Below are 22,222 nucleotides of genomic sequence, written 5' to 3' on the forward strand. Positions count from 1 at the left end.
ACCCCAGCCCACCCCTGTGCACCCTGGCAAAAACATAGGAGAGGCCAGCTACGACTGTGACGAAGGGAGGAAAGCCCAAGATGGAGAAGACAGGGGCATCCCAGCCACTCTAACATGCCAAGCCTCAGACACTTTCCCACACCTGTCTGTGCCATCAAAGGGAGCAGGAGATGAGGAAGGGCCCTATTTTCCCAAGGAAGGGAAAAGAGAGATTTTATGAGCCAAGGACAAATGGCTTTGATGTCAATTTTAAGCACCACCAAATGGTGAGGATTAGAACATAGCCTGGACTTTTAAGTCAGGCCAACAAACCTCAGAGGTTCCCATACTTTCTTATTCACAGCACTTCTAATGGTTCAGTAAATTTTTTTTTTTTTTTTTTTTTTTTGGCTTTTTAGGGCCACACTCGTGGCACATGGTCATTCCCAGACTAGGGGCTGAATCAGAGCTGCAGCTGCCAGCCTATGCCACAGTGATGTGGGATCTAAGCCATGTCTGCGAACTAAACCACAGCTGACAGCAACACTGGATCCCTAACCCACTGAGTGAGGCCAGGGATTGAACCTGTATCCTCAGGGATACTCCTAGGATTCGTTTCCACTGTACTACAATGGGAACTCCCAGTAATACTTTTTTTTTTTTTTTTGTCTTTTGTCTTTTTAGGGTCGCACCTACGGCATATGGAGGTTCCCAGGCTAGGGGCTAATTGGAGCTGTAGCTGCCAGCCTACGTCACAGCCACAGCAACGGGGGATCCAAGCCAAGTCTGCAACCTACATCACAGCTCACGGCAAAGCCGGATCCTTAACCCACTGAGCAAAGGCAGGGATCCAACCTGCAACCTCATGGTTCCTAGTCGGATTCGTTAACCACTGAGCCACGATGGGAACTCCAAGTAATACATATTTTTAAACAATTATCTTAGGTCAAAAGAAATGCATAACAGTTCCATTTACTAGGTAGTTAAGTCCTAACAATAAGCATTTACATCCTAAGACTGAGTAGCTATATTTTAAAAATACACATAAACTGGAGTTCCCACTGTGGTGCAGTGGGTTAAGGACCCCGTGTTGCTGCTGTAAGTTCAGCTGCAGCTCAGATCCGATCCTTGGCGCAGCTGTGGCCAAAACAAAACACATAAATTAGCTGTGGTGCAGGTCTGATCCCTGGCCTGGGAACTTCTGCACGTATGGACATGGCCAAAAAAAAGAAAAAAAAAAAAATCCACCCCCTCCTCCAAAAAAACCCCATGTACACCGAAATTAAAAACATTTTAATTTCATTTTTAAAACCCAGCTTAGGAGTTCCCATTGTGGCTCAATGGTTAACAAACCTGACTGGTATCCATGAGGATGCAGATTCGATCCCTGGCCTCACTCAGTGGGTTAAGGATCCGGCATTGCCATGAACTGTGGTGTAGGTGGCAGACTCGGCTCAGATCCCGAGTTGCTGTAGCTCTTATGTAGGCCAGAGGCTATAGTTCCTAGTGGATCCCTAGCCTGGGAACTCCATATGCCAAAGGTGCAGCCCTAAAAAGAAAAAAGACGAAAAAACAAACAAAAAAAAACCATTTAGCAGATGTGACATCGTTGAAAAGAATGGAGCAGAATTTAAAGTTGACATTGTGAACTCAAGCTGGTATATCATACGGTGCCCAACAAAATTCACTGTGTTCCCCTCAAAAATGTAAAATGTCCTGTAACAACCCAGGGTGCCCCAGTGCACAGTTTATGAAGTGCAGATACACTGAGTGGAGATGACACACAGACCACAATGAGGTGTCACATGGAGGTGTCAGACTCCACCCACCTGGCTTAGGCCTGGAGACGAAGGGAGGATTAGCTGGAGAAGGGAAGGGCACTACCCTTGGAAAACAGACCACTCAGAGGATTACAGGGTCCACTTTCAGTGGTGGTTAAAGGACCAAAGAGGAGAAGATACGGAGAGGCAGGTCAGTGTGAGCGGAGAGTGTTCCACCATTGGGAAGAAAAGCTGCACATTCTTTGCAAAGCTGCACATTCCCTCCCTAAGGCAAGGTCAGGGGTGCTGCTGAAGGGGCTCCCATGACCAAGTCACCTCCGCGAGGTCACTCACTTCCGAGAGGCTCTGCTGTCGAGTGCAATAAGAATTTAAACATCCACATCTGTGTGAGCCATGGCTTGAGGGTAAGTAAAGAAAGGCAACCGTGTATGACATCAAGGTTAAGATGGTATCAGAGAGCAGGAAGGAGTAATAAGCAAGGAAAGAAAGCCAAGGGCGTGTGCAGGCTCTTAAGAGCCTCCCCTGAAAGAGGGGACATTTCTGCAGCGCTCATCAGGACACCAGGGAGTCCCTCATCTCCCCCAACCCCTGCCACAGCACCTGCTCCTCCCAAGGCTCTCAGGCTCCTCAAATGAGGCCACACTCCCCACCCTGGTCTCTTCCTTCCTCTGGTCACTCCTCCCTCACCCGACCCGTGCAGGGCCCTGGCCTCCGGCCCCTGGTCTCCTCACTCAGTCTGGCTCCCTGACCGCCTCGTCCTTGTCTGTAAGCACAGGAGGTCTGAGGGCTTCTGTGTGTCGAACCTCTAGCCCAGTCTTCTCTCCTGAGCTCCAGACCTGAGTGTCTGTTGGCCTCGACGAATTGCAGACACGTCACCGGCTCCCTGCTCAAGGCTGACGGGACAAGCACTTCCCAGCCCCGCTCTGGCCTGGGCCCCTACTTCCAGAATTGGATCTCTTGAGCACTCAGGCTCCCAAGCTGGAAACCTGAGCATCCTCAGAATGCCCCTTTTCTCCCCCAAGAATGTCATCATTTTCCAAGGCCTGTAGGTGCTCCCTCCTTAAAGATTTCCTGACATCGTCTTTCTCCTTCTGGGGCCCCACTAAATCTAGCCCATCCTCCACACTGCAGCCAGAAGCAACTTTCTCAAGCACGACTCTGACCAGGTGCCTCCAAAACTGAACTCTCCCAGGGCTTTGGACAAAATCCAAGCTCCTGCCCTTGGCTTACAAGGCTTCCTGCTGCAGCTCCCACAACTCCGCCCCCCGGCTTCATTTCTTGACTCCTCCTTTGTACTCTCTAGACCGCTGGCCTGGTTCTCTGGTAGCACCACACTCTCCCAGCCTGGGTCTGTCATCACTGTCCCCTTTTGTCTGTGGCGCCTCCTCCCGAAGCCCTTCCCTGGGCTCCCACAGCACCCACCTCGCTACGTGAACTGCCCATTCACACCATCTTTGATCTCCATACTCCCAGTGCCTAGCATGATGCCCGGCACAGTGCAAGAGCCAGTCAGCATCGGCACTCACTGAATGAGCCATCTCTCTCATTCGTTTCCGATCGCTCTAATGAAGATGGACAGTCAGGACCCACGTGGAAGGAGCCTGGCTTTCAGCGCGACTCACGTTTTTGTGAGGAATGACATGCGGGATGTACTGCAGGATCAGCTGGGCCCGCTTTCTGTCCTTGTCAAGTTCTTGGAAGAGCACACTAGGCTTGAGATCCCTTAAAAATAAAGATATGGGTTTGGGACAAGAAAACCAGAAAACCATCCTCTAGGGCAGGGCTGGTCCGCTATACCCTAAGGTATACCCAAATTCAGTCTGCTCCTCATTTTTGTAAATAAAAGTTTGGATGGAACACAACCATACCCATTCATCAGGCACTGTGTCTGGCTGCCCTCACCCTCCACTGACAGAGCTGAGTAAGTGCAACAGACACTGTCTGGTGTGCAAAGCCTGAAATACCTACCATCTGGCCCTTTACAGAGAAAGCTGGCCAGTCCCCACTGCAGCGCCACAACTCTGAGTTATGGAAGAGTTGATGTATTGTGGGTAAAAGAATGCAGACATGATCTTGGGCTTGGTTGTTGTGGAGGATCTCTCCCCCCCCACCCCCCAAGAAAACCTCATTGTAGTTTTTATCCTGTTAATCATGCAGATAAAAACTGACATTTCATGATTGTAACCTGTTGCTCAAGTTAGCTGAAAAAACTTTTTGCCGCAGCTTGCATAAGAAATGCCTGATAAATGGGATCCGGCCTGGTTGCCACAAAGGAGCTCTAATCACCTACAGAGTACGTGTCCTAACAGAAGTGACTGTGAGGTGACCTGCCCTGACAGGTGCTTCCTAGGAACGTGTACGGATGCAATGACAGGATAAGGAAGAGGGACCACATACTCCCTGCCCTGAAACTTGTGTGCTGAGCACTCAGGCAGCGTGATGGAGGGACTCCGGCCTCCGTAAACCAGCCCCCACCCTGTGCTCACTTCCGCAGCCAGTGGTCCTCAGGGGCGAAGCGCCGCCGGCAGTCCCGCTCGTAGAGCACCATCAGCCACCCGTGAACAGAATGGAACAGCTCCAGGGTCTCGCCCTTGGCATTCTCTGTGGGCAAACAACCAGGAGAGCCAGGGTTGGTGGAGCTGCTCAGAATTGGAGGGGCGCGAGGACAGCACTGCCCCTCCCGCCATCCTGGAGGCCCAGCAGATTCTTTCTCTCCCTCACGCTGAACTTTACCAGGACCAAGAGGATGGAAAGGCTCCTGGGGACATCCTCAGGGCCTGCAGGACCTGGAAATCTCTTAGACACGATCACTCACGCTGCCTCTCACTCAGAGGTCATCGGAAAGAACTTCCTGACCTAAGGCCCTTTGAAACTAAGACTGGAAACACTTCAGGAGGTGGACTCTGATTTGAAGAGTGACAGTCCGCATGTTTTATTCTTCATGGAAATCAACTCAAGACTCAAAAGGAAATGCAGGGCAAAATTCATCATCATGAATAATCCTTCACACATCCACGTAAAGCCTGAAGGATGCCTGGGAAGACTTCCATAACCATGCTCCTCCCTTAAGAGGTCACAGATGGCAGAGTGAAGAAATAAAACTCCTGATTATGTGAGTGTGCATTTTCAGCTAACTCTGATAGACAACAAGGCTAAGAATCAGTTGATGTTATGGACTCTGAACTCCCTGTGTATAGCGCCAATTAAAAGATGACTGACGTCTTTACCTTACCTACAATTCCATCCCAGATCATCTTAAAGACAAAGGAATTCAGAAAAGAGGAGATGGTGACCAGCTCTTCCAGTTTGAATGAAATCTGTTCTTCATAAACTTCAATGTCATCAAGGATCCTAAATCAGACAGAAAATTATTCACAATTTCCCACTGAGAAGGGAAAAAAAAAAAAAATAATATATATATATATATATATATATACCCTATACTAAACAAAATAAGGTTAAGAAGCCCTATGTTTCAGATAAATTTTGCAGATAAAATGATATGATGGGAGAGTGGGTATGGGTAGAGACGAAGCAAAAGTGGCCATGAGCTGACAACTCACTACTGCAGCTGGTGACAGGCACATGATCATTATACTATCCTTTCCACTTTATCTGAAACTGTCCCTAGTAAAAAGTTTTAAAATGCAATTGAGAAAGGAAAAAAATAAACTCAACTCTCTATTTTTCTTATTCCCAAGGATCTGACTGTGACACTTGCTTATGGATTCATGCCTGAATTATTAAGGAATCTTGACTGAGAGTGTGTCTACTGAAGAAAGCTGTGGAATCGTATTCTGGATCTATAACATACACTGTGGGCACTAGTGCCCCTACAGACACTAGTAGGCACTTGCTAAGTTTTTGAGAGTGAATGAATAAAATGTCTGAAAGAATATACAGGTAAATGAATCATTTCAGATGCAGTTCTATCTGAAATTTCCTATAACCGTTTCATTCACCTTAGGGCCCAACTCACTCTTGGGTTACCCTTAACCCAGCAATTAAGGGTGTCTTACCAGCAGCAGACCCCTGCTCTCCCCTCTAGCTACTCACTGAGCCCCTCCCTCCATGATTCGTACCCAATCTGCCACCTACATGTCCCTCATCCCCTCCTGCCAATGTCTCTTGGTCTGAATATAACTACCTGAGGTCTTTTCCATTTTATAATTCTTTACCAACCTTTTGGAAAAAGTGGAATGAAAAGAATACTAAATACATAGGTAGATACATAAGCTTAAAGAAAAGGAACTGAATTTGTTGATTTCCCACCATGTCAGGCACTGTACGAAGTGCTTGACATTCCTTTTCTCATTTACTCCCTGTCAAATTGGTACTTCTGTCTCCTTTCTACTTTTGAGGAAACTGAGGCTCAGAGAGGTTAAGCAACTCATACAGGGTCAGCTTGATAATAACGGTAAGAATAACAGCCAGCACATACTGACCTCTTCCTGTGCCAGGGAGCATGCTAAACATTTATCTCTTCTACACCTTCCCACGTGGCTAAGAGGTAGATGTGATGAATCCCCATCTACAGATGAGGAAACTGTGAGGTCCAGAGAGGTGGAGTCTCAGTAAGTGGCTGAGCCAGTTCAGCACCCTGGCTCTGGAATTTTCCAGTTAACTACCTGGCACAGTGAGTAAATGACCAAGGTGTGATTTGAACCCAGCTCCAGGAGACCCCAAAGGCCACACTGAGTGGTATTGAGCCAGCTCTCTAAAAAGGATGGGAACTAACAATTGCTGAATCCCTTCTATGTGCTACCCACTTTGTAAAAGTCTTGTCTAATCCTCTCAATGACAGGTCCAAATGTTTGCAGTAATCACATCAGCACCTGCTTCCTTGCTGACACTGGAATTTTGTCTCTCCACATTCTAGGAAAGGAACTCAGCCCCACAGCAGTCAACCTACGTGATGAGGTGCCGGGAACAGTCACAGAACAGCATCAGCATGGCCAAGAGCTGCTTAGACTCTTCAGTGTCATTGTTGAGGCATTCCAAGAAGAGCTTTAACCCTCCGTGGGGCCCCAGCTCACAGATAAAGGCCCACAGTTTGGGCAGCAGGTCATCAAGGTAAGTGAGACCTGGAAAAGGATAGAGAAACCCAAGCTTCAGGTGGGGCTCCACCTGGTCCCTTATTTCTACTATCCACTGGGAAAACAAAACACTTAAACCTATTAGTGACCATTTAACGCATATGAAAGAAAGAAGGTCCCATTATGAAAAGCATCACTGGGAGATCAATGATGGTAACAGCTAACATTTAGTGGGTGCTTACTATGTGTCAGGTACCACTCTAAATATTCTACAGGCATTATTTCCTTTTCACCCAATGTTATCTCCATTTTACAAGGGAGGAAACTGAAGCACAGAGAGGTCGAGTAATTGATTGCAAATCACACAGCCAATAAGAGAAGCCAGGTCTGCCTGACTCAGTGTTTACGTGTTCAATCAGAGAACAGCAATTTTTTTCTGGAAAGGCCCAGAGAGTCAGTATTTTTGGGTTTTTAGTCTGGACCAGCTCTGTCACAACTATTCAATGTTATAATCACAGCATGAAAGCAGCCACTGACAATACATGAATAAATGGATGTGGCTGTGTTCCAACTGTATTTACAAAAATTTTATTTACAGAAGCCAGTAGTAAGCTGGATTTGGCCCAGGGGCTGTGGTTTGTCAACACCTGCTGTAAAGTACCTTGCAGGCTTACTCACATTTAGCCAAGCTTTCCTCTCACCTACTTCTCTTATTCTACCTCTGTTAAAAATAAGAAAGTAATGAATGACCATAGCAGAGGTATTCTGAAGTGCTACACAAAATGTGACCCTGGGAGAGGCAGAAGACATTTTAAGTCAGCTTCCTGATGGCCAGGCCCGAGGCAACAAGCTACATCACTGTTACATTGAAATATATGAATACAGCTACTGACTCAGAAAGTGTGGCTCTGAAGTTCCATGTTTTACTGAATGTACAATAAGATGTTCCTTGAATTACTCCTTAGAGAAGTGGGAGTCACCTTATATTTGAGTCTTTATAATGCCTCCCATTTAACAGAGTACTTTGAATTACTTAATTTTGAACAAAGAACTGTTTGGGGAAGATGTATTAGTCTGGGGACAGAATCAGTGCTACTTATGGATACTTAGAAGGTGAACTGAAGGGACTGTAATGGAGGCAAAGAAATTTAATTCCTAAAGGTTTGACCTCATATTTTTAATAGTTAGGGGATGTGGTTATGAAATGCAGAAATCTCAAAATTTAAAAATAGGTTACAAAAAAAGTTACTGAATAGTCAATAAAGAAATCAAGAGAGAAACTGAAAAATAACTTGAGACAAATGAAAATGGAAATACAACATATCAACACTTATGGGGACATTCTCTCGTGGCACAGTGGGTTAAAGATCTGGTGTTGCCACAGTTGTGGCACAGGTTCGATCCCTGGCCTAGGAACTTCCACATACCATGGATGTGGCCACAAGATGAAACAAAACAAACACTTATAGGAAGCAGCAAATGCAGTTCTAAGAGGGAAGTTCATAGTGATACATGCCTAGCTCAAGGAAACAACAAAAATCTCAAATAAAAGAAAAGAATTTTACATCTCAAGGCACTAGAAAAACAAATAAAGCCCAATGTTAGTAGTGGAAAGAAGTAAATAACAAAGATGAGAGCAAAAATAAAGGAAACAGAGACTATCAAGACAAAAGATCAATGAAACTAAGAGCTGGTTCTTTGAAATGATAAAGTTGCCAAACCTTCAGCTAGACTCAACAAAAAAAGAGAGAGCTCAAATAAATAAAAGCAGAAATGAAAGAGAGGAAATTACACCTGCTACCATGAAATAGAAAAATCTTCAGAGACTCCTATTAACAATATATGCCAACAAATTGGACAACCTAGAAGAAATAAATTCCTAGAAACATACAACCTTTTAAGACTAAATCATGAAGAAACAGAAATTCTGAATAGATCTATTACTACTAGTAAGGAAACTGAATCAGTAATCAAAACCTCTCAAGAAATTAAAGTGCAGGACCAGATGACTTCAGTGGTAAATTCTACCATTCAGGGAAGAATTAATACCCATTCTTCTCACATGCTTCAAAAAAAGTGAAGAGGAGGGAAAGCTTCCAAACTATTTTACAAAGCCAGCATTACCCCAATACCAAAACCAGACAAGAACGTCACAAAACAAGAAAGTTTCAGGGTCATTGCCCTGGATAAACACAGATGCAAAAATCCTCAACTTAGTACTAGCAAACCAAATTCAACAATATATTAAAAGGATAACACACCATGATCATGTGGGATTTATTCCAGGGATGCAAGGAGGGTTCAACATTTGCATATTAATCAATGTGATATATCACATTAACAAAATGAAAGATAAAAATCATGCGATGATCTCAAAAGATGTAGGAAAAGCATTTGACAAAATTCAATATCCATTTATGATAAAACTCAACAAAGTGAGTACAGAGAGAACACACCTTAACATAACAAAGGCCATATATGACAAACCCACAGCTAACATCACTGTGAAAAGCTGAAAGCGTTTCCTCTAAGATCAGGAATAAGACAAGGATGCCCACTCTCACCATTTTTATTCAATATCATATTGGAAGTCCTAGCCAGAGCAATTAGGCAGGAAAAAAGAGGCATCCCGGTTGGAAAGGAAGAAATAAAATTCACTATTTGTAGATGACGTAACATTATATATAGAAAGCCCTGAAGATTTCAGTAACTGTTATAATAAATGAATCCAGTAGAGTTGTAGGATACAAAATATACAAAAATCTGGAGTTCCCATAGTGGTTTAGTGGTTAACAACCCGACTAGTAACCATGAGGTTGCGGGTTTGATCCCTGGCCTCCTCAGTGGGTTAGGGATCTGGCGTTGCCGTGAGCTGTGGTGTAGGTCGCAGACTCAGCTTGGATCCCACACTGCTGTGGCTGTGGTGTAGACTAGCAGCTGTAGCTCTGATTGGACCCCTAGCCTGGGAACCTCCATCTGCCGCAGGTGTGGCCCTAAAAGGACAAAAGATATATATATACACACACATACAAATCTGTGGCTATCAGAAATTAAGAAAACAATCCCATTTACAATTGCAACAAAGAGAATAAAATACCTAGAATAAATTTAATTAGGGAGTTCTGAAAGCCCTGTACACTGAAAACTGTAAGCTACTGATGAAATAAATCAAGAAGACACAAATGGAAGATATTTCATTGTTCATGGCCTGGGAGAATTAATATTGTTAAAATGTCCATACTACCCAAAGCAATCTACAAACTCAATGCAATCCCCTAACAAAATTTCAATGGCATTTTCCACAGAAAAAGCATCAAAATTTGGGAGTTCCTGTCGTGGCTCAACAGTAACAAACCTGACCAGTATCCATGAGGATGTGGGTTTGATCCTGGCCCCACTCAGTGGGTTAAGAATCTGGCACTGGTGTGAGCTTAGGCAATAGGCTGCAGATGTGGCTCGGATCCCATGGTGCTGTGGCTGTGGTGTAGGCCATGAGCTACAGCTTTGATTTGACCCCTAGTCTGAGAACTTCCATATACTGTGGGGTGCAGCCTCAAAGAGACAGAAGGAAAAAAAAAAGGAATCAAAATTTGTGTGGAACCAAAAAAAACCCTGAATGGAAAACAATCTTGAGAAAGAAAAACAAGGCTGGAGGAATCATGCTCCTGATTTCAAACTATATTCAAAACTATAGTAATCAAAACAGCATGGTGTTGGCATAAAAACAGACACATAGATCAGTGGAACAGAATAGAGAGGTCAATTATAAACCCACACATATATAGTTAATTAATTTATGACAAAGGAGGCAAGAATATACAATGAGGAAAAGTCAGTCTCTTCAATAATGGTACTGGGAAAAGCAGATGGCCAGAGGCAAAAGAATGAAACTAGACTACTATCTTACACCCTACCCAAAAATTAACTCAAAATGGATTAAAGACTTTAATGTAAGACCCGATACCATGAAACTCCTAGAAGAATCATAGGCACTAAGCTGCTTGACATGGGTTTTAGAGATGAACTTTTTGGATCTGATTCCAAAAGCAAAGGCAACAAAAGCAAAAATAAGCAAGTAGGATTACATCAAACTAAAAAGCTTCTGCACAGTAAAGGAAATCTACAAAATGAAAAGGTGATCTACAGAATGGAAGAAAATATCTGCAAATCATATACCTGTTAAGGGGTTAATACCCAAAATACGTAAAAAAACTCACAATCTGATTAAAAAAATGGTCAGAGGATCTGCATACATTTTTCCAGAGAAGACACACAAATGACCAACAGGCACATTGAAAGGTGTCCAACATCACTAACCATCTGGGAAATGCAAATCAAAACCACAATGAGATACCACCTCACATCTTCAGAATGGCTATCATCAAAAAGATAAAAAATAACAAGTGCTGTTGAGGATGTGCTGGTGAAAGGGAACCCTATGCACTGTTGGTGGGAATGTAAATTGGGCAGCCACTATAGAAAAGAGTATGGCAGTTCCATAAAAAAATTTAAAATAGAACTACCATATGATCCAGTAATCCCTCTTCCGGGTATGTACCTGAAGAAAACAAAAACCACTAATTTGAAAAGATACTTGCATCCCCTTGTGCACAGCAGCATTATTTATAACTGCTAAGATATGGAAACAATTTAAGTGTCCACTAATGGTCAAATGGATAAAAAAAATGTGGTGTGCACACGCGCACACACACACACACACACACACACACACACACACGAATACCATTCAGCTGTAAAAAAGAATGAAATCCTGCCATTTGTGACAACACAGATGGACCCTGAGGGCATTATATTAAATCGGGTAGACAACTAACATAGGATCTCACTTATAAGTGAAAACTGAAAAATAAACAAGTCCAAGCTCATGAGTACAGAGAATAGGTTGGTGGTTGGTGCGGCAGGGGGTCAGCAGTGAGGGGAAGGTATGCAAAAATGGAGAAGGGATCGAAGAGGAAAAACTTGAAGCTGTAAAACACATAAGTCACGGGGATGTAAGGCACAGCCTGCTGACTATAGTTAATAATACTACACTGCATTTTTGACAGTTGCTAAGAGGGTAGATTTTAAAAGTCCTTAACACAAATAATTTAACAATGTATAGTGATGGATGTTACCTAGAGTTACTATGTTGATTATTTCATAATATGTATGAATATTGAATCATTATGTTGTACACCCAAATATAAGATGATGTTAATGTCAACTATACTGCAAAAGAAAACAAAAAAGAAATGGAATGAGGAAGTAAATAGCCAACATCACAGATATACTTCTACAGGACAAAAATACTCAGTTACAGCATGACACACCAATTCAACCAGGGCTGCCTCCCGAGCAACTGAGGAGCACGAACAGACACTTTGTAAATTGTGAGAGGAGAGAAACAGCAGTATTTTTAAAACAAGTATATTATTTTCCATAATCTAATTTGTATACAGCTAAACTGATAGAATGAATATCATCCATATAATACTTTAGGCTAGTTGATGTTCATTTTTAAAGTCATATATTTTCTTTTCTTTCTTTCCTTTTTTTTTTTTTTTTTTTGGCTTTTTATGGCTGTACCTGAGGCTTATGGAAGTTCCCAGACTAGGGGATGAATCGGAGCTGCAGCACCAGCCACAGGCATAGCCACAGCCACACCAGATCCGAGCTGTGTCTGTGGCCTACCCTGCAGCTCACGGCAAAACCAGATTCTTAACCCACCTAGCAGTGCCAGGGATCAAATCCGCATCCTCATGGATACTAGCTGGGCTTGTTACCGCTGAGGCACAATGGGAACTCCATAAAGTCATATATTTTCCAATTAGCCAAAAAAGACTTCTTTGTGAATCCTCTCACGGGGACAAGGGGTGACACTTAAATTTGTGGTTATCTTAAAAAGCTGAGTACTGGCTATCACCTCAAAATCACCTCAGTCAGCATGCTTCCCAGACCCCCCACTAGGTGCTGGGGTGCCAGGCTTAGTCTGGGCAACTTCCCCTGAACTCTCCTTAGAGAAGCAGCCCTCAGCCCCAAGTCTTTCACGCCACCCCTCTGCTCATGCCCCCACACAGTACTCTTATAGGCTGGCTTGGCATCTCTGCTGCAGGTCCACTCATCACAGCTAAACAGAACTCTCGATGCCCACCCCTATCCCGAACCAAGCTGGTCATCCCTAGCTCAGCAAAAGGCACCACCACCAATACAGTTGCTTGGGCCAGAAATCTGGCAGCATCTCTAAAACTCATAGTTCTCACTCCCCCAAATGCAATCTACCAGTGAGACCTGTAGACTACTTCTAAAACATAGCATAAAACTTCCTGCTTCCATCTCATCCATCCAGTGGTTCTCAACCAGGGGTGATTTTGTCCCCCAAGGGCACCTGACAATGTTTGGAGATATGTATGGTTGTCACGAGTTGGGTGGAGGTGATATTGGAAATCTATGGGTAGGGCCAGGGGCTGCTAAACATCCTACAATGGATAGGATGTCCTCCAAAACAACGAATTATCTAGCCCCCAAACATCAACGGTGCTAAGGCTGGGAAACTCTGCCCTAGCCCAAGCCAATACTGTCTCTCATTATTTTGTCACAGTGCCCTTCGTTATATTAAATAGACTTTTCTCTTGCTTATTATTGGTCTCCCCGGAACTAGAATGTAACCCCTTTGAGAACATAAGACTTGGCTGTCTTTTTCTTCTCTGTATACTCAGTGCCTGGCACACACAGCTGCTCTATAAATATCTGAAGATAAATTAAATACGTGTGAAAGACAGGAACAGCAGCAATTTGATTTAGAAACGTAAAATGCAACAGAGATGTTCCTAACCCTTTATGCAGCAAACAGCTTCAAGGCTTGCAGACTTTTTGTCCTTGTAACACCAATTCATACTAACAACTCCTGTGCCACAGCTTATAAGCCCTGATGCCCAATTCTCTGCTTACAGCGGGGACCTTCTTCCTTGCTCAGCTAAAAATGAAAATGTTGGGCTTATCCATGCAGTGAGATATTATGCAGCCAATAAAAATGAGGTTTCTGAAGACTATCTGACATGGTAAAATGCTTATGAAGTGATAATGGACAGGAAAATGAAACTATATATTTCAATCTAAATAGATGCATATGTAGCACACTTAGGAACAGGTAGGTATCTATGGGCTATGGATTAAGATTGGTTTAAGTTTCCTTTTTTCTGCTTTCTTATCTTTTCTAGTTTTCTATTCAGAAAAAATAATAACTTATTAAAAAGCAAGTTGTACTTCATAAGAAAAACAGAAGCCAGGGTCATAGAAACAAACTAAAAATGCTAGAACTGTGGTGAGCTTGACCTATTTAATGGAGGTAGACCAGCTTCCATGAAGAATAGCTCAAAAATACCCTCCTTCACAATCTTTTTTTTTGCTTTTTAGGGCTGCACCCAGGCACATGGAGGTTCTCATGCTAGAAACTACAATTGCTGGCCTACACCACAGCCACAGCAATGCCAGATCCAAGCTGCGTCTTCGACCTGCACCATAGCTCACGGCAATACCAGATCCTTAACCCACTGAGTGAGGCCAGGGATTGAACCCATAACCTCATGGTTCCTAGTCAGATGTGTTTCTGCTGCATCACAATAGGAACTCCCACAATCTATTTTCTGAGCCAAGGAAGCCAGGAGAGAATCCATTTCTGTTTTCTTTCATTTTTTGACTGCACCCACAGCATGCAGAAGTTCCTGGGCCAGGGAGCAAACCTGTGCCACAGTGGTGACCCAAGCCATAGCAGGGACAATACTGGATCCTTAACCTGCTGAGCTACACAGGAACTGTGAGAATTAACCTCTAAGAAAACCGTCTGGCAAATGTGAAAGGTGGAGCAGGCCGCCTCAGGATCCAGACCTGTGAGTATCTGCAGCCGGATCTGGGTTAGTGTCGTCAGCGAGGTCTGGTAGAGGACGCAGATGTTGCAGACCTTCTGTACCTCTGCAGAATCCACACGTTTACCCCCGACGGGCCTGAGGATATTTCGCACTGATGCAGACTTCTGAAATGCACGCTTCAGGAGAGCTGGCAAGGAGGGAAGAAAGAACGTGTGAGCAGAGGTTCTGCCATCTGCCAAATTCTACCCTGTAAAGGGTACAGCATTTCAATAAGCCTTCTCATTTCCAGCCAAAGCCAGGCAGTGGGACTCCTGCTTTCACGCAAATCATCTCTTTGGGATGAATCAGAAAAGCATTAACAACAGGTTTGTAGGTAGAACAAAAAGACCTCTAGAAGATCAGAAGACTTTTCAGAACAAGCCAAGTGTATCTGATTCTTACAGTGGGTTCTTTCATCATAATCACTTAATTTCAGAATCCACTAAGGTAAAACTTCTAGGACTATATGAGGTGAAAAAGAGAAAAGTGAGGGGGGTGGGGGCCTGGGTGATTCCCAATTTTCTGTGCTTCTAGAGCATCAAACTTAAGTATTCATATTCAGTTTAGGGGTATACTCTTCTTTTCACACTTTCCCATTTATACCCTGCTGAAGTTACACTGAGCCATGCTCATCGACAGCTATAAGATGGAGTTCTGTGACACATTGGGTGGCAGAAGAAAAGCCATGTTGAACTTGGCAACCTGCCACAGGCAAGTAACCCCACTCAAGTGTGTATTAACCATACTGCCTTACCTTTATCAGAGTGGGCAATAAGAAACCATTCCATGGGAGTTCCCGTGCTGGCTCAGCAGAAACGATCAGACTAGCATCCATGAAGATGCAGGTTTGATCCCTGGCTTTGCCCAGTGGGTTAAGGATCCAGCACTGCCATGAGCTGTGGTATGGGTCGCAGATGCAGCTTGGATCTGGTGTTGCATGGCTGTGGTGTAGGCTGGTAGCTGCAGCGCCAATTCAACCCCTAGGCTGGGAACTTCCATATGCCGTGAGTACAGTCTTCAAAAGACAAAAAGAAAAGAAAACCACTCCAGGGAACCCATTACTGACCCTGAAAGGTGGTAGTCCAGTCAGTGATCACTGTCTCCTGTATGAAAACTCCATGTGGGAGATCTCATCTATGGAATATTGGGGACTCAGAAAAGCTCTACTCCCCCTAAGAAATAGGTCTTCCTCCACAAATCCCTTTTTATTTTTGGCTATTACAAATTCAGAGCCAAATGGAAGTTCAGAGATAAGCACAGCAGCATGCATGGGCCCTGCAGATGCTCTCTACATATGACCTTGATTTTGTTTACCTAGTTGTATTTCCCTAGTCCTTATTTTCTAGGAGTTTTGGTCACTGCTCTTGCTAAATGTGAACTTGATTTAAATAGTCTCAAAACTTTAAGGGAAAAGCGAGAGTCCATAAGACAGAGGCAGGCAGGCACATGGGGCCAGGCAGGAGCTACACGTTGGGCAAGGAGGGCCACGGGGCCAGCCTGCTGCAGTGACTCACTCTTCACGGGCAGCACGTTCTGTGGGGACGACGCCGGTGGCACGTGGGCTGGCTCCGGGTTCTCCAGCAGCTTCTTACTCAGGATGTCATTGAAGAAGATGCGGATCAGAGGCACCCCCCACAGGAACTGCAGCTGTTTGGTGATCAAGGGCATGGACTCGTTGAGGCTAGGAGAGAGCAGGAGAGCAGGCACATCAGTCCCCCTGTTAGAGCACCACTCAGAGGGGTAGCTGGGGACTGCCACTTGGCATAGCAAATAAGATAATAAAAAACAACATCCACAAGTTGCTGCTGAGGCCCAGATGCATAAGGTAATGACCTCTTTTTTGGTTCTCGCTCTGCCCAGGCTTCCCATGCTGCCAGCAGCACTGCTGCTCTCCCAGGGCCCATGTCACAGTCACCTCCCAGACACCTGCCATCTGCTCTTCCTCCCAATTCCATCCTATTCACCACCCAGTCGACAAACGCTATCTGATGCCTACTGTGTTGTCCTCTTCACAGCTGGCCTGCAGGCTTGGCGCACAAATGTGGCTGAAAGAAGGGAGGGGAGGTGGAAGAGAGGCGTGAGGAGACAAGAAAGACAGTGATCTGCTCAGGGACTCACCCATAGTCCACGGACTGGGAGAACCAGCCAAGGACAGGGTGCCAGTGGGTCAGGTTGGATTTCTTCTGGGAAACATACTTCTGACAGTAGCACAGCATCTGGGTGAGCAAACTCACAAACCCGTCCGTCTCCTCCTCTAGCACTCTGGGGCTGAGGGAGCCCAAGTGCAGGAGGTTGCCTACGAAGAAAGAAGGCTGAGTGCGGGGCTAAGAAACAGGCCCACCCAGCTTCAAACCCTGCCTCTGCTGCAGACAAGAGCTGAGGGACCCGCAACCCACCTCTTGAGTCTGTTTCTCACCTGTAAGACTGGAATGATAAGCCCTGCTCTCCATGTGAGGATTATATAAAGTGACATGCAAAGTGTCAGGCACACAGATTTTTAAGTTTAGCATCATACTTTATTACCCCAAGATTCTAAAATCAAGAGTCAACAGGAGAAATGCTCTTTTGAAGAACATCTGAAAGTCCTGGAAAATCAGTGTTCCACAGTGCGCAATGAAGTCATTTAATGTCTTATGTGAGGACCCTCACCATAACATCCCTTAAAAAACGTAGCCCCGAGAACCTTTTTCTATGTAAAATAAATTTCTTCTAATTAGGCAAGGAGAAATATGTACCTCTGCTGTTTCAAATGCATCTATCCACAAACTGTTTCTTCATCTAAACAAAAACCTTGTGAAATAAATGTTGCAGACCCTACTCCTATCTAAGCCCCACACAACTGTGCTCTCTTCTCTCTCAAGATAAGAATTATCTGGGCAGCTCATCACGTTTTCATTTTTCCCTTGGCTGCCAGGAAGCTAAGGACTGAAATTTAATATTCATTTACAACCACTCAGCTAGTTTGCCAGCCTACTTTCCATGTAATTTCAGTGGTACATTTTCACTTTGTCTATCTGTTTACACGTCTTTTAAGGTAAGCCCTTCCAACTATTAAAAACTGCCTGTGGCCTCCGGGATGGTGGAAAGCAAAACCCCCAGGCTTTTCCTGATGCCCAGAACACAATCAAATCCCAGTCACAGATACTCACCCATGAGACAAAGTGTGTGGCATCCTTCTAGACTTTCACACACATCACGGCATCGATCCTCGTCTCTTAAAAATGTGATGAATTTATGGAGCATGTCATGAGATTCTAAAACAGTGAGGCGCTGCAAACAATTGCAGATGGTTAAAGTGGAAGCTGACAAAAGAAACTTCCCACGATCACCAAGAAGAAAATGAACAAAGATGAGAACCTTTTTCTTTGGGCTTCTAACATGAGTGGTATCTGCAGTGGCTACTGGTTTTAAACGTATCAGGAGAAGGTGGAAATTAACAGAGAAAACATTTTACTTTCTAATTCCTGAGGACATGGGCAAACGTGGAATGGCGGGGGGGGGGGGATTCCCAGAGCCCACTTACCTCAGGGGTCACCGTGCTGAGATGAGTCACGAGAGCCGGCACAGACACGATGTGGATGAGGAACGGCCGCAGCAGATTGTCTGAAAACTGGGCGGCAATCACAGGTCTACACAGACAGAGCACCTCACTCAGACAGGTTTGCCTGTGACCCTGACCCTGGGTAGGTAGAACAACCCCACCCACACCCCCAAATCCCTTGAAATGATGCTTCACTGGATTCCTAGGGAAACCGAAGGCTGAAAATGGGCCCATCCACTGGCGGAAGGGTTGAGTACAGTCTATGATGGTGCTATGAGAAATCGGTTCTCAAGTTGTACCAAATGTGAGAGAATCTTCATGCTACGATCAACTTAAAAAAAAAAAAAAGCAGAACAAGAAACGTATACATTGGAGAAGAGGAAGGGGTAGTGAGTGGAAAGGGGGAAGAGAGAGGCTTCTGGAATTCTGGTACTGTTGTTCTGTTTCTCGGGGGGTTGGTGCTTACGTGGTGTGTTTACTGTGAAAAAGTCACCAACAACCCATACTTCGATTAAACAATTCAGCTTAAATATATATGTTATGATGTTATATGCAGATAGGTATACACAAACATATAAATAATGTGAATGGAAAAAAAAAAAAAAAAAAAGACCAGGAAGGCAGATTTAAAAAATGTTAACAATGGGAGTTCCTGTTGTGGCTCAGTGGTTAACAAATCTGACTAGGAACCATGAGGTTGCTGATTCGATCCCTGGCTTAGTGGGTTAAAGATCTGGCATTGCCGTGAGCTCTGGTGTAGGTTGCAGACGCGGCTTGGATCCTGTGTTGCTATGGCTCTGGCATAGGCCAGCAGCTATAGCTGCAATTAGACTCCTAGCCTGGGAACTTCCATATGCCTCGGGTGCAACCCTAAAAAGACAAAAAGACAAAAAAAGAAAAAAAAAGTTAACAATGTATCTCTGGGTTGTAGAACAATAAGAAACATTTTTTTTTCCTTCTACTTTCTTGTTAGATCCACATTTTCCACAATAAGCAAGTATTACTTCCATAATCAGAAAAATATATTATTAAAATAAGATAATGACCTCTACCTCACACCACATACAAAAGTTAACTAAAAATGGATCACAGATCTAAATGTTAGTTTTATTACTAAAACCATTAAACTCTTAGAAGAAAACGTAGGAGTAAATCTTTGAGATCCTGGGTTTGGTAATAATTTTTTAGCTATGACAGCAAAATCACAAATAAAATTTAAGGAGTTCCTGTCATGGTGCAGCAGAAATGAATCCAACTAGGAACCATGAGGTTGTGGGTCTTACTCAGTGGAATAAGGATCCGGGGTTGCTGTAAGCTGTGATGTAGGTCGCAGATGTGGCTCTAATCTGGCACTGCTGGGGCTGTGGTGTAGGCTGGTGGCTACAGCTTCAATTAGACCTTAGCCTGGGAACATCTATATGCTGTGAGTGCAGCCCTAAAAAGATAAAAACAACAACAAGAAAAAACCAAAAATATTAAAAAACTTTCTGCTTTATCCATGAGGATGAAGGTTCGATCCCTAGCCTCACTCAGTGGGTTAAGGATCCGGCATTGCTGTGAGCTGTGGTGTAGGCCGTCGGCTACAGCTCCTATTGGACCCCTAGCCTGGGAACCTCCATAGGCCATGGTATGGCCTAAAAAGACAAATGAGGAGTTCCTGTCGTGGCTCAGTGGTTAACAACTAGGAACCATGGGGTTGTGGGTTCAATCCCTGGCCTTGCTCAGTGGGTTAAGGATTCAGCACTGCCGTGAGCTGTAGTGTAGGTTGCAGACGCGGCTCGGATCCTTATGTGGCTCTGGCATAAGCTGGCAGCTACAGCTCCGATTCAACCCCTAGCCTGGGAACCTCCATATGCCTCGGGTGCGGCCCTAGGAAAGACAAAAAGACTAAATAAATAAATAAATAAATAATTTTTTTTTAAAGACAAAAGAAAAAAGTAAAATAAAAACTTTTTGCCTTAAAAGACACCATCTAGAAAGTGACCAAACCCACAGAATGAGAGGAAATAGTCACAAATTATGTATCTGATAAGTGACTTATATTCAAAACATATAAAGAATTCACGCAACTCAACAAGAGACAACCCCACATAAGAACAGGATCTAAAGAGATAGTTCTCCAAATAAAAATATACGAATGGTTAATAAGCACTTAAAAGTTGGTCAACATCATTGGCCATCAGAAAATTGCCGAGCAAAATGAGAGTGAGACACCACTTCACACCCATTAAGATAGCTATAATAAAAAAGATAACACGTGTTGGCCAGAGTATAGAGAGTTTGGAACTCTTTACATTACTGGTGGGAGTGTAAGATGATGCAGCCACTCTGGAAAAGTTTGGCAGTTCCTCAAAAAATTAAGCATGGAGCTACCACATGACCCAGCAATTCTACTCCTAAGGATATATCCACAATGAAAACATATGTCAACACAAAAATGTGTGCATCAGTGTTCACAGCAACACTATTCATAATAGCCAAAAATACTCCATTACTTCAAGAAATACATACTGATCATACTGATCTTTAATATAAAAATGTGTCCAATATGTGACGCAAGTATAAAGCATAAGGAGTAGAGAGTGCGGGCTCTGGAGTCAGGCAGCCCAGGTCTAATTCCAGGCCCTGCCACTCCCTGCTGTATGACCAAGGACAAGTGATCTAACTTCTCGGAGCCTTAGCTACTTCATCTATAAAATGGAGATAAGAGGACGTGGTGAGGAGTCAGTGTAGCACATGAATATCAGTTGTTTGTATTATAGGATTTGGTGACCATGTCTAAACATGACAGACTTTCAGTAGTAGTATGTCCTCCCATGACAGAACCACTGAGTATCCTGTTTTAAAAGGCTCTGATCATGTTCAATTACACACAAATATTCAGAGGAGGAAAAAAAAAGTGCCCTGTGTAAGAAAAAGGCCTTAGAGCAGCCTGGCCTTAACAAATCAACCAATGGATTCTGACACATGAAAGAAGAAACTTAAAATGATGGATGTGATTATATCTTCAAAGCAGAAGCAACGTGTGGAACCGTATGATGCAACCCTCATGGTGAATCACAGTGTGAACTGTGGCCACATCGGGGCAGGGGAGGGAAGCTGCGATGGAAGGCAGGCAGAGCTGCTGCTGTGCTCCAGGGAGCAGGTGTCTGTGTGTTGACCATTCATTGCCACTGACAGAGGAGAGAGTGGGTGATGTTGCTGGAATAAGCTGCCCTGGGGGGGTCTCAAGAAACCTGCCTCTAGGAAAACCTGTTTGTGCCTAGACATGACTCATTAAATACAGCTCTATGTAACTCCTCTCAAAGTATGAAACAAAGGTATGATTGCTAACTAAATAATCTGTTCTACTTCTATAACTAATCAGAGGATAACAGGTTGGATTCTGTTGCTATTATGAAAGTCCAGCCTCTAAAGACATGCTATCCAATACATGTCAGGGGCTACTGAGCACCTAAAATGTGGCTAGTCCAAATTCCTATGTTGTAAGCCTAAAACACACAGCACTTTTCAAAGACTCAGTATGGAAAGAAAAATTAAATTAAAATAATTTAAAAGTATCGATTCCATGCAAAAATGGTAACACTTTGGACACAGCTTAAATAACATTTTTCATTAAATTTAATTTTGCTTTTTTTTTTTTTTGCCACACCCACAGCATATGGAGGTTCCCAGGCCGGGGATTGAATCTGAGCCACAGCAGCAAAGCCAGATTTTTTTCTTTTTTCTTTTTTTTTGTCTGTCTTTTTACCATTTCTTGGGCCGCTCCTGTGGCATATGGAGGTTCCCAGGCTAGGGGTTGAATCGGAGCTGTAGCCACCAGCCTACGCCAGAGCCACAGCAACGCAGGATCCGAGCCGCGTCTGCAACCTACACCACAGCTCACGGCAACGCCAGATCGTTAACCCACTGAGCAAGGCCAGGGATCGAACCCACCTCATGGTTCTTAGTCGGATTTGTTAACCACTGCGCCATGACGGG

At 44.0% G+C, this 22,222-nt stretch overlaps 1 protein-coding gene across 20 annotated transcripts in view; it reads right to left on the reverse strand.

Moving 5' to 3' along the window:
- The window catches only part of UBE3B (ubiquitin protein ligase E3B), a 59,515-nt gene that overhangs the window by 21,014 nt on the left and 16,279 nt on the right, over positions 1 to 22,222 (reverse strand). For all 20 annotated transcript variants that reach the window (XR_002338835.1, XM_005670735.3, XM_005670732.3 and 17 more), the window contains 9 exons: positions 18,224 to 18,329; positions 17,850 to 17,970; positions 16,819 to 16,996; positions 16,215 to 16,381; positions 14,681 to 14,848; positions 6,673 to 6,844; positions 4,993 to 5,111; positions 4,247 to 4,361; positions 3,383 to 3,482 (listed from right to left, as the gene is read on the reverse strand). Coding sequence is in view for 19 of the 20 variants with exons in the window: in XM_005670735.3 (XP_005670792.1) it covers positions 3,383 to 3,482; positions 4,247 to 4,361; positions 4,993 to 5,111; positions 6,673 to 6,844; positions 14,681 to 14,848; positions 16,215 to 16,381; positions 16,819 to 16,996; positions 17,850 to 17,970; positions 18,224 to 18,329 (1,246 nt within the window). In the remaining variant the exon portion in view is untranslated. The remainder of the gene's footprint in view (positions 1 to 3,382; positions 3,483 to 4,246; positions 4,362 to 4,992; positions 5,112 to 6,672; positions 6,845 to 14,680; positions 14,849 to 16,214; positions 16,382 to 16,818; positions 16,997 to 17,849; positions 17,971 to 18,223; positions 18,330 to 22,222) is intronic.

This window comes from Sus scrofa, chromosome 14, assembly GCF_000003025.6.
Source record: "Sus scrofa isolate TJ Tabasco breed Duroc chromosome 14, Sscrofa11.1, whole genome shotgun sequence".
NCBI classification, from domain to species: Eukaryota; Metazoa; Chordata; class Mammalia; order Artiodactyla; family Suidae; genus Sus; species Sus scrofa.